Source organism: Eschscholzia californica, unplaced genomic scaffold (genome assembly GCF_041429995.1).
Source record: "Eschscholzia californica isolate CP2 unplaced genomic scaffold, dmEscCali1.0.p SCAF_2, whole genome shotgun sequence".
Taxonomy (NCBI): Eukaryota; Viridiplantae; Streptophyta; class Magnoliopsida; order Ranunculales; family Papaveraceae; genus Eschscholzia; species Eschscholzia californica.
The window spans coordinates 53209217-53222257 of record NW_028238309.1 but is presented as its reverse complement, the minus strand read 5'-3'; the positions used below and the strand labels follow the sequence as shown (position 1 = coordinate 53222257).

The 13041-nt window shown below is 37.9% G+C and overlaps 1 protein-coding gene across 1 annotated transcript; it reads right to left on the bottom strand.

Moving 5' to 3' along the window:
* Window positions 1–8291: 8291 nt before the first annotated feature.
* On the bottom strand, window positions 8292–12819 carry LOC147558991 (transcription factor GTE1-like). Its single transcript, XM_086660754.1, has 9 exons — window positions 12475–12819; window positions 12160–12243; window positions 11764–11946; window positions 11001–11078; window positions 10428–10652; window positions 10194–10292; window positions 9916–9974; window positions 9069–9219; window positions 8292–8694 (listed from the first exon to the last, which is right to left on the bottom strand). The coding sequence occupies exons 2-9, from the start codon at window positions 12229–12231 to the stop codon at window positions 8533–8535; spliced, it is 1029 nt and encodes a 342-aa protein (XP_086516880.1). The 5' UTR covers window positions 12232–12243; window positions 12475–12819; the 3' UTR covers window positions 8292–8532.
* Window positions 12820–13041: the final 222 nt, after the last annotated feature.

Here is a 13041-nt window from a genome sequence, read left to right as displayed (position 1 = left end):
AGTCGAATAAGATGTCGAATAGCATATGGGTTAGCTTAGTGAGAGGTGTAAACTAGTCCATCTCAGCAAAGCAGGAAGCCCGCAAAGGCAATTTCTAGCTTTGGATTTTAGTGGACTTATATCGATTTCTCTTTGATTGTATCCTGCTTCTCTCTTATGTGGAGTTGCGTACGTGTAGAGATAAATACATTAAGCTCTTTAGCGCCTAAAAGTTATTGAAAATTTCATTGTTTTTAAGGTCGGGTAAAAGAATGGTCTATAGCTCAGTGAGAGGTGTAAACAAGTCCATCTCAGCAAAGCAAGAAACCTAAAAAGGTAATGTCTAGCTTTGGATTCTAGTGGACTTATATCTATTTCTCTTTGACCGTATTCTGCTTCTCTCTTATGTGGAGTTGCGTACGTGTAGAGATAAATACATGAAGCTCTTTAGCGTCTAAAAGTTATTGAAATTTCACTGTTTTTATGGTCGGGTAGAAGAATGAGGCATTTACCATTAAGTCAAATAAGATGTTGAATAGCATACGGGTTAGCTTAGTGAGAGGTGTAAACTAGTCCATCTCAGCAAAGCAGAAAGTCCGAAAAGGCAGTGTCTAGCTTTGGATTTTAGTGGACTTATATCGATTTCTCTTTGATTGTATTCTGCTTCTCTCGTATGTGGAGTTGCTAACATGTAGAGATATATACGTTAAGCTCTTTGGCGCCTAAAAGTTTTTTAAAATTTCATTGCTTTTAAGGTCAGGTAAGAATGCTCTGTAGCTTAGTGAGGTGTAAACTAGTCCATCTCAGCAAAGCAGGAAGCCTGAAAAGGCAATGTCTAGCTTTGGATTCTATTGGACTTGTATCTATTTCTCTTCGTTAGTTTTCTACTTCTCTCCTATGTGGAGTTGCGAACGTGTAAAGATAAATACATGAAGCTCATTAGTGCCTGAAAGTTTTTGAAAATTTACTGTTTTGAGGTCGGTAGAAGAATGAGGCATTTGACATTAAGTCGAATAAGATGATTTGAATAGCATACGGTCTAGCTCAGTCAGAGGTGTAAACTAGTCCATCTCAGCAAAGCAGGAAACCTAAAAAGGTAATGTCTAGCTTTGGATTCTAGTGGACTTATATCATTTCTCTTTGACTGTATCCTGCTTCTCTCTTATGTCGAGTTGCGAACGTGTAGAGATAAATGCATGAACCTCGCAAGTGCCTAAAAGTTTTTGAAAATTTCACTGTTTTTAAGGTCAGAGTAGAAGAATGAGTCATTTCACATCAAGTCAAATAAGATGATTTGAATAGCACATGATTTAGCTTAGTGAGAGGTGTAAACTAGTCCATCTCATCAAAGCAGGAAGCTTAAAATGACAATGTTTAGCTTTGGATTCTAGTGGGTGTATATCGATTTCCCTTTGGCTTTATTTTGCTTCTCTCCTATGTGGAGTTGCGAACGTCTAGATATAAATACATGAAGCTCATTAAGGCCTAAAAGTTTTGAAAATTTCACTGTTGTAAGGTCGGGTAGAAGAATGAGGCATTCAACATTAAGTCGTATAAAATGATTAATAGTATATGGTTTTCCTTCTATTTTTTGTTGGAAGACATGGTTTACCTTAGTGAGAGGTAAACTAGTTCTCCGTATCAACAAAGCAGGAAGCCTCAAAAGACTATCCAAATATGGATTCCAGTGAACTTGTATCAGTTTCTCTTGTATTGCAGTTTGCTTCTCTTCTGTATGGAGTTGCAGAGAGGTAAAGATAGGGGTGGGAAAAAGATCCGGAAGATCGCTATCCGACCCGTTCGACCGAGATAAAAAGTGTCCATGGACACCCGATGGTCATAACGGTCAATGTCCGACCGGCCCGAAAGATTTGGCGGACGGTCACGGTCAAAATTCTATGTCGAAGGAACGACCGCTGACCGACCGGTACGAGTGACCGAATAGGTTGACCGACTAAACTGTCCTCATTTTTAGAAGTTGACTGTTGAATTTTATAGACATATGAATATATGATGATCGTTGGCTATAGTCATATAGTCCTCTGGAAGACCAAACATTGGTGCATGGCTTAATTATATCTTGTCAAATGATGATCCACTGTGTCTTTTCTTTTTTATATTTACTTTTGATTTCTTGGCTAAACATCTTCATTTGTAAGTAATTTTGTTTGTGGTAATAAAAATAAAGTTCTGAATTAAGTAAATTTATTGGAAAGTCCGGACCGAGACCGTCCGGTGTCCGACTGGACCGGTAAAATAAACGGTCTTGGACGGTCAATGGACAAAGAATTCTTGAGAGTGACCGTCCGAGTCCGCCCGAGTAAATAGGTGGTCACCAACAGTTTATGTCCGAGTCGACCGGTTCGATGAAGTTAGAGTCCGATACCGACCGGTCCGGACCGATTCCCACCCTTAGGTAAAGATGAGTACATGAAACTCTAAAGAGCCTCAAACTTCTCGAATTTCATTGTTTTCAATGTTATTCTGTGGAATCGGGCATATGGACTGTTACCCAGTAATCTTGTGCTGAAGTTGTAAGGCTATGTGTTGGTGCACAGAAAATGAAATGCTGATCAACTATTCTGTGATGCGATTCTCGGTAATCGCAATACTAGATTGTATTGTTAGGTTTGGTTAGGAATGTGATTGGTAGAGACTGATCTGTCCGTAGTTATTTAATTAATCATTCCTACGGAAGTTGAATCGTAAAGTGGGGAATCCTAAATCCACCCATCCAATGGATTTGGTTGTTCCCTTCAAGAGGAACCAAAGTTCTCCCTCGTAATGTGAATTTTGATATTTTCTGTACATAAAGTACCATGATGGAACGTGGATCCTTGTATTGGCATTCAATTCTCACGTGCCAGACGCGGTCTATTGTCTTCATTTGTTTGTTTTGATACTGTAGTCTCATCTTTAATTTCGTGAGGCTTCTCTTCCTTGATTAGAGAATTTTTCTGTTTGTATAATTGAAAATATATCAAAAATTTAATGGATGCTTGATAGTTGCTGATATCTTTATGGTGTGTTTGGATGGCAGAATCATGAATCCTTGGGATTCATGATTCCTTGGGATTCATGATTCTACAGATTCATGAATCCAAGTAATATCTTTTGGCTTGTTTGGCAACTAAGAATCCTATGATTTATTATTATTTGAGTATTTTTAAACAGCTTTAGAAAAAATATGATTTTTGAAAAGAATAATGATTTTGAAAAAAAATAATGATTTTGTAGAAGGAAATATTTTTTTGTTGATTTTAAGTTTGAAATTTAGGTTCATTAATCTAAAATCCTAGCAAATCCTAAGGGGTAGGGTGGAATTTTGGTCCACTACAAATTTTGGAATTAGTAATCCTTTGGATTCAAGAGTCTTAGGATTCTTTGTAGCCAAACAGACCAAAGATTCATGATTCCTACCAAATTCCACTTTTGATAAAAATCCTACTTAGGAATCCTGCAACCAAACACACCATTAGTTGATTTTGAAATGTCAGTTGATGGGAAATGGTTCAGCGGCCGCCTGAGAGGCAAAAAAGGGTGGATGCTCTCATGCATATAGCTCCAAGCAAATACCGGTTCGAGTCGATATGCACCACCAACTCCATTCCACCAACATGCACTACTGAACACCATCACCACCAACTCCATTCCACTACCGAACACCATCACCACTACTGTCACTCATACCACAACGACATCACCATTCCGCCTCCACCGATGTAACTCTACCAACACCACATCCTCTCCAACACCATTATCACGGCCACAGCTCCACTATTCAACTCTTTTGCTAAAACTCTATTGCTACTACCACCACCTTTATACCTGTCCATAACCATTCCGCTGCCACCTCAACTAACACCACAAGTCTACAACCATCGCCTCCATTACACCACTATACTTTATCGCAATACTATCGTAACCGCCACTTCTGACGCAACCACCATCACATCCATTGCACCAGTTGCCACAACCCTTCCACCTGTAATTACCATTGTTGTTGTGTAATTCGGAATAAAGAGAGCGAATTATCACATTTTTATCTTACGCGACAAAAGGGAAGAAAAGAATACCAGGGGTATTTTTGTCATTTTGGTCAAAATCAGAAGTCAAACAACAAGTGAAGTCAATGACGAGTCCGATGGTGAAAACGGAAGTCGATTCGGAGTTCGGACGGAGAAGTTGTGAATGAAAGAAGCCGAGGTTCGGTCTTGAAACAAGGATTCTATGAAGGCACCCCCCCTTGGTTCTAAATGTAGAGACAAGATGAAGGCACTCCCTTGCTTTAGAAAGGAGCCCAACCCAAGAGCCCAAAAAGGAAGAGAATAATAGAGATTCTATGGGCACCTTTTTGGTCCAAGTCAAAATGGCCCAAGACTTAGTCAAGTTTGACTAAGTCTAGGGTTGTGTAAACACAAGTTGGGACACTATTCATCATCTTCAACCTTGGAAAGCAACAACCAAGAAAGGAGAGAGAAAAGGGCTAGGGTTCTTGGGGTATTTTTGAAGTTTTTTAGGGTTTGGTAGTGAGAGAAAGAGAGAAGAAGGAGAAGGAGGAGTGCCGGCCAAAGCAAGGCCGGCCGAGCCTTGGCCGGCAGCAGCTCGGGCTGCACGGCAGCAGCTCGAGCTGCTCGGGAGAAGGTGCAAAGCAGCACGGCAGGGCAGCAATAGTGCACGAGCAGCAGCTTACACGGGAACAGCCATGGACGCGCACAGCTGCTGGCTCGGCCGGGACACACAGCAGCTGCTCCGGTTGCTCACCAGCTCGGGACGCGATTTTCATGCACGGGACAGCAACAGGGACGCGTACGGGAGCTGCTAGGACGGCCGCAACTTGCTGGGAACAGCTCGGAACAGTAGCTTCTTGCCGGGACAGCAGCTTCTTGCCGGATAACCTAGGGTTTTGGCCGGAATCTTCATCTCTTTAGCCGGTTTTTCTTGTGTATTCCGGCAACCTTCTTGATCCGAAACCATGGGGCTTTTACTTCTCGTGTCCTTGGCTAGCTTCCCATGTGATTTGATTTGATTTTGGACAAAAAATTTCTAGAGGGAGAAAACTAAGGTTAGCTTTAATGGAGGTTGTGTTCTAAATGAAGAAGATGATGGTGGTCGCTATGGGGAACCCAGAATTTGCTAAGGGGAGATCGGCTGCACCTTAAAGACTCATATTTTCCGACGATCTTAGCCTCGAACCACATCGAAAAAGGGGGATTCTCTCATCATTTTCTTTCCATTTCTTATTCAATCACCATGTTAGCTAACTTTAGTGTGTCGATTATATGAGATGGAATGTGATGAATTTGTGATTATCTATGTGATGATTTAATGTTTTGATAATAAATTGATGTTCTCTTATTTTGATTACTTGTTTCAATCGCTTTTCATGTGTCTTATCAAGTACTTCGCATAGTTAATCGATTAGGCAAAGTGATCGATATCGATCGTAGTCTAGATCCAAATTTCATGTGTCTTGTCATGCACTTCACATAGTTAGGCGGCTAGACGACATTTTTGATGATTCGGTTTTAATTGTTTGGGAAGTTTGTTTGACTAAGTATTATCTCCGGACATACGTAGTGCTTATGAACATCCACCGTAGGAATCGAGACTAGGTTTGTATCAATATATTCGATTGGACCGTAAATAGTTGTAGGTTCACCACAACGGATTCCCGGACCTCGACACTTCTCTCACTTATTTGTTGCCTCCCTACTCTTGTTCCTTTAACTTCTCTCTCGAATCTCTCTCGCCTTCTCACATTGTTATTTTAGTTTGTTTTACTTCCTTTATTCTCTTAGTGCTTATTCGTTTAAAAACCTTTCATTATCTTCATTTACTTTCGCTTTTGTCTAAGTAAGTCTTTGGCCGGAATTTTTTCCTGCCGTTGACCTTCAAACATAATTATTTTTTTCTCTCATCTCTCTCTAAACACTCTAGCGAAGGGGTTTCCCTTCACTTGAGGTATGGTTCACCCTCGAAGGTTTAGTTCACCAGATCTGAAACAGACCTCGAAAGTCTGGTTCAACAGACCTCTGACGAAGGAAACCCCTTCGCCGGAGTGTTTAAAGAGAGAGAGAGATGAGAGATTTTTTTTAATGTTTGAAGGTCACCGACCGAATTTTTTTTCGGCCGGCGACCTTTGCGGGAGAAGAGAGAGGTGAGGTGTAAATTGAGTGAAATTTTATTTTAGTTACATGACAGATAACGATGACGTGGCAGAAAAACGTGGTGAGAGAGATGACGTGGCAGAGAGAGGTGGTGAGATGGAGGAAAGAGAGTTAACGGGTAATTTTGATAAAGTGGGGAGCTACACGAGAAGCTAGTCATAAAGTAGGGAGCCATTTGAGAAATAACTCAAATAATAATACTCATTAGGTTTAATTTCGTTTTGACCCCCATATTGTGACCACTCTCCGTTTTAGCTCCCAATTATGTCCGACAGTTCGTTTTGGACCTAAAGGGCCAATTTTTTTTACCAAATTATCCTCGGGGGCCGAAATGGAATTATTTCAGGAAAAAATTATAAAGACATAAAAAGCCACATCACCTATATCTTTCTCCTCCACTTCACCTTATCTCTCCTCCATCACACCACCTCCTCTACACCTCACCTTTCTTCTCCGGCGAATGGTCGCCGGCTGGAATAAAAATTTCGGTTGGTCACCTTTAACATAAAAAAATTCTTTCTCTCCCTCTCTTCTTCTTCTTCTTCTTCTTCTTCTTCTTCTCCTTCTTTCTCTTTTTATTCCGGCCGGTCACCTTTAACATAAAAAGTTCTTTCTCTCCCTCTCTTCTTCTTCTTCTTCTTCTTCTCCTTCTTTCTATCTCCTTCTTTCTTCTTCCTCTCTTCTTCTTCTTTCTCTCTCTCTCCTCTTCTTCTTCCTCTCAATTCTCTTTCTCTACCAAGTGTCCGGCGAAGGGGAGGATATGCCCCCAAAGGCCATAAGTGGGGGTTATTCCTTCAGAACTTTGGTTAGATATTTACAGTTTTTAAGAACTTTAAAGTTTAGCATTATTTGTTTGAATCTTTCTTAAAAACTTTGAAGTTCTACGTTATTAGTTCACATCTTTATTTAAGAGCTTTGAAGTTTAGCGTTATTGGTTCAAAACTTTCTTTAAGAATTTCAAAGATCAATTTGATTGGTTTAAATTTAAAAGAAAGTTCAAAGATCTACATGTGAGGTGGGTCTTTAAAGTTCTAACTACGACATAAAACATAGTGTTAATTCTTTAAAGTTTAATCTCTCCCTCTCTCCATGTCACCATGTATTCGAGAGAATAAAGACTTAGTCAATTAAGATTGACTTAGAGGACAGAGTTAATGTATTTTGCCCTAATCTTCATCTTCAGCGCTCCACCACCACAACTTCCGAACACGACCTCTATTTCCGTCCAGTGACAACCTCTTCTCTCTCTCTCATGGTTTGCCACACAAAGCACTTTATCAATCCCTTCGTCATTACCCTAACAATAGGCGAGTAATTTAATATATGGCAAACTTTTACTTTTTCTTCTTCTTCTATTTGGTAGGTATTACTAAACTGAAGTTCTCTTCTTTAGTTTGATCGAGTTCTACTTCGTAATACATTTATACAGTTACACCCAATTTGAAAACTTTATAAATTATTCAATCAGAATCGGGATCGGAAATGGGTGAAACCTTAGATCTAAATTCAAGAGCTTGACGAGATAAATATAACAAACTAGAGAGCTCTTGAATTTGACATCTTTAGGTCGGATTCCAACAACAACAACACTGTTTTGTGAAAGTTTATTGATGATAGGAAAAGAACATAACATCGACAGGTACTAATGGGTGGTAAACCTACCGATCAGGTAGCTACAATAACTGCACTCGGAATAATTGCAAGCATTTTCATATTTTTTTTTAATTTTTTGAAAACTATTTTAATTAAGATTAAAAAGGGGAAAAAGAATATACAAGTAGCCCAATGAGCCTCCATTAGTGTTTATTGGGTTAAGAAAACAAGGAGAAACTTACATAATATACCAAATGATTTAATGAATCCCAATTTTTCACCATATTTGAAAACCATAATTCTTTTGTCCAAGCAAAATTCCTAAGTCAATGATAAAGCAGGCATTCAGTATTGATGATTATGCTCTTAGGGCTATTCTTTCCATCTTTCAAGACGTTGTCGTTTCTAGCTTCCCAAATAGCCCATAGCACTGCCCTAGCATTTTCGTATTTCAGTTTCACAGAACTTTTACACAAAATTTATAAATCTCCTAATATACACTTTGTTAGTTTTTCTCTAAGCATAATCGAATATAAGACATTCTACATATAACATAAACGACCCAATTGATAAATTCTTAATAACTTTTCAGTGTAGTCGTTTCAAACCAATTATGTCACTTAAAACTCGAAGGTTACTGATCGTAACATGTGTTCTTCGATAAAAACAAACAAACATATAATCCTTATTATGTGAACTATTCTAACATAAAATCAAAGAATACCAAAATTTGAAACTTGACGATAACATCAGGGACATCAGCCAGCAGGTACACATTTACACTTACAGGTCAGGAAGGGAGTATTTTACTTCGTTTCTTGGCGCTTTTGGCTTTGGCATCGCAAATTTCCCTCTTCCGTTTAGAGTTATCGTTGTCTACCTTGGTTGCACAAGCCTTAGCTTCCAGGGTCTTCTTCAGAAAAACCTTTAATCTCCACAATGTCAGTTCACTCTGAACCATCATTAACCCCAATTTTAGTATCCAGTATAGCAAATGCAAATTTAAGTGGAGTATGAAATTACTCATTCTATCATTTTAATAGGACCCAATTGTGGAGACTACATGAAGATGATAAAAATGAGTCTCATAGAAAATTTCTTTGGGGGTTGACGCACGGTAAGACGGAGTTCGGAAAGATAAAAGTTTCTCTGATATTTTGGACAGCATCGAAGTTACAGAAAATGATGTGATTTTCGATTATTATGAAAATGGTTTGTTTGATGAGGTCATCAGCCTCATGAAAATGAACGTCAACTCGAACTAAATGTTGCTAAACATGGACCAAGAGACAGATAAATAGTTGTTTGGACGTGTCTGTACTTTACCAGAGCATCGATGTCAATATCTGTTACTTCGGTCTTAACTTGGAAATTTGGATTCTTATGAGCAACAATCTCCACGGCCATGTCTAGCTCTTGGGCAGACAAACGAGTAAGGCCTGACACCAGCCTTTTCTTCTCCTCCGTAGACATTTTCCTGCATAAAATGATTCTTATGGGCATATTGTCAATTTGAAGAAGCAAGTAGCAGGTAATGCATTTAAATCAAATAACAGTTCTCGATATCGAAAGTCTTCGGATGGTCACGGACAGGGTCTTCACGAAAATCTTCTCTCATTTATAGCATTTTTTTTATTGCAAGCTCCGTTATTAGCTGTATCACAAAAAGATTCCTCTGACTATTGCTCTTTTTTTTCGTAGCATAATGAGGTAATAAATGTACAGATACCGAATTAGGTCCAAAAATGATGAACGATGACTAATATGCATTTCCTTTTATGCAATACGTTTCAATTATACTCAACATTAAGATCGATAAAAATGGAAATGATGGAAAATTCCATTTCAGACATACTTGAAATGATATATAGCTATTTTAATTGCATGTGTAGCGAACAGACACGTTGTTCATTAAGTGTTCGTGATCGTGAGATTATTCTACATTTGAATCATAGTACAGTGATAACATAATTCATTAACAAATATGTTCTTGACAATTTAACAGCAGCATAAGGGATGACAAGAAATAGTTTATGAATCCAGGATAAGTTAAATCACCCAACACACAATGGATATATTAAAGAGAAAAACCACTTCGAATTTAAAAGGAACCTTATAGAAGATAAATGAAAATTAAAATATACTATATCAGACTCAGAGCAAAAGAAGGAACCTGCACTTTTGCATCACCGTCTCTCGTAGTATGTCCAAATCCACATCAACCTCAGAAAGCTGAAAAGATTCCATAATAGTATGTCAATGTATATCTCGTCATAATCCTCATATAACTAAACAACTTCTATTTTTCTCAACGGCTAATAATCTATTTTTCTCCAACAAGAAGCAATTCAAGGTCAACAATTGTAAAGTAAAAGGTTTCATATAGAAAAGCTAAATAGCTGGTTTTCTGTTAGTTCATTTGTCTTCCGGAGAGTTAAGCAACTAACTCACTTTCTGACTCATATCCCTAGCTAGTTTTGCATTAGCTGCCTCATGAGCAAGGTTCATATACGTCTTCTCCTTTGCTTCCTCCTCTTTCTGTCGAGCTTCCTGAAAATAATGATCAGTGTAAGTTTGGCTTACTGCATGAGCAGACTAGCAGCACAAGATACATTCTTGACAGAATAGGAACTGTCATTACTAATGTGTTTACCAGCTGAATGTACGTCATGAGAAAAAGTTTACCTCTTCAAGAACTTTGGGTAAAAGTTGCAGCCACTTCTGTCCAAATTTATCCAACAATATCTTGGCCATGCCATGAACCTCACTTTTCTCGTCGTTATATGTCATTGCATTTTTGAACACCAATTTCACATCAGCAAATATTTCTCGAACATTCTTATAACAATTTCCATCCTTCACTTCCATTTTATTCTCGATTGTACTAAAATCCATGGGCTTTTCAATAATCTGGTAGAAAACATCACTGAGTTTATTAATGACCAAAATCTGTAATGATGGAGAAGAAAAGAGAAGATTCTGAAGCGATTGAATGAGAATTCTGTTACATCACCTAGCACTGCACATCAATCCCTAACCCGAACAAAGGGGAAGCCAGATAATTCGTTTAAGATGTTTTTTCTCATTTATTGTGGATAGAGAACATGTACTGAGTACTAACACGACCATAAGTTACAATTATACTGAAAGATCCCCTTGAAAGGTTGCTGGAAATAAATGCATTTTGTTCTACTTCTTTGAGCTATATATCCTCAAGTCTCACCATTCATGGAAATCAGAAGTCTAGAGGAAACTTACCTCATAATAATCATGCAAGCCAAGGCCCTCCACATCTACAGGCTGCAGAAAAGGATAAGCGTACTTGTGTTGCTTGATCTGCAAGTACATTGTAGAGTACACACCATAGAAAAAACTTATTAGCCAAAATCATTCGTCAATCATATATAGTAGATAGATAGATCATGCTGGTTGCAGATTATTTAGAGATAAAATGTCCAGGTTTTATATAACTTTGTCACTAAGGATTTTGGTAAATGTTATCTTTATTTGCTTTAGTTGGGACAATAATCCCCTAGGATATTCATTAGTAATTAGGATGTGTAGTTGTGTAATATATTGAAACATCAAATTACGCGCTTATAAGCTATGCTTTTAATATCCCTGAATGCCCTTGACTAAGACCTAACTAATCCCTCAGTCGCTGCTTAGCCTATAGATTGAGCATTTGATGGTATCATATACTCCTCAAGGAGGATAACATACAGAGCATCAGAGAAGTTGAAGGAGGAATGATAACATAGCCTACGGTCAGGTCCTAGCTCGCCTAATGCACACACACACACACACATTTATATGCATATGCTTAAAACCTATAACCCGTCAAACACTAGCTTAATATTTATAAACATATATGATTCATAGTTTCACAACTTTTGGTAAGGATGGTTTAATCTTTAAACGGTAAGTACATCCGTTTCCGATACATTCACCCAAAAGTTCATCTACATGCATGGCTAGCATATCTGATTGTCCAAAAACTATTTCATGGTTGAGCATGTACCTGGCGTAATATTATGGAAAATTGTCGCATGAGCTCTTGCCTTCTCTTTGCCCTATCTGCCTCCCTCTTTGCTGCATCTTGTTTGTGCTTCTTGATAAATTCCTTACTTTCGTTAGAATTGTTTGCGTGCTTTTTACTCAAACGAGAGTAGAACTGTGATACCTTATTCACCGCTCGCTCAATCTTCGAAGAAAAACAATCAAGCAATTAGTTCAATTAAAACACAAAACTTCTAAGTCTTTCAAGTTCGGTCAACCACAAGGGTATCTTGAATCAGCATGTAAATGTTCCAATAATTCATAATCCGGAAAATCCACTATATGATTAAACCCATTTCTAGTAAAGCAAGAAGGAATTGTTAAAAAGGGTAATTGAACTTCGAAGCAAGAAATATACCTCATCAACTTTCTTAACCATTTGGTCAACATGATGCCCCAAATTATCCCCATTACCCGAAACAGGCTCCATCTGTGACAAAACCTAATAATGAAAATGACTTTGTTTAAGCATGACTACTCATTTGATTTTATCCAGAATCCTTCATATCAAATACAGTATATAAATTAAGAACAAGAAAACAAAATATTTCCCCAAGTAAAGATTATCAAAGAGGATGAATTTTGTGAACTTAACAATAAATTTAGGAATTAAACAAAGTTGAGCGAAATTTCGGAAAACAACTAAAAGAGTAAAGTTAGCGGAATTAAGTACCTCAAAATCAAATACCCAAGTTGTTCAATTAGGTTTTTGTTATCAGAACTTCAACTATAGCAGTTTCAAAATTAGGTTAGAGAGAGAGAGAGAGTGGGGAGGAGTGGTCGAGTGAGTAGAGACTTGAAAGAGAAATTCTATTCGTAATCGGAACTCGCGGGGATTTCCAAAAATGGTGGAAAGGGTTGCGGACCAGCTAAATAACACCGTGTTTATTTCTCCGCTACACTTTTGATCTTTCCATTTTAATTAGTCAATATTCACAGCTGTTTTCCAGATTTCTGACTCGAAAAAGAATCTTACGGAAATGAAAATAATTTATGTCTTATCATATCTCCTTATACAATTAGTAGGAAAGTCTTTAATTTTGTGCTTATCAATTGCGGCATATAAGAAAAAAAGACAAAAGAGATTTATAGCTATAATCACTATGGAGGAACAAGATATATCTAGATTTGGCAAACCTTTTTTATAAGATGGTGGAAATTCATAGTGGTCCATGACTAGTTTTGTTTTGGTCCAAAACTCCCCAAAAAATTCAGTCCAAAATTGGCCAACTAGTGTATC

What these genes read in the sequence shown, in the direction of transcription:
- LOC147558991 (XM_086660754.1), bottom strand. Translation starts at nt 12,231, where the DNA reads ATGGAGCCTGTTTCGGGTAATGGGGATAATTTGGGGCATCATGTTGAC. An exon ending in TTTCCATAATATTACGCCAG is followed by an intron (nt 11,079 to 11,763) that starts GTACATGCTCAA and finishes ATGTACTTGCAG; the next exon opens with ATCAAGCAACACAAGTACGC. An exon ending in GCTTGCATGATTATTATGAG is followed by an intron (nt 10,653 to 11,000) that starts GTAAGTTTCCTC and finishes GTTTTCTACCAG; the next exon opens with ATTATTGAAAAGCCCATGGA.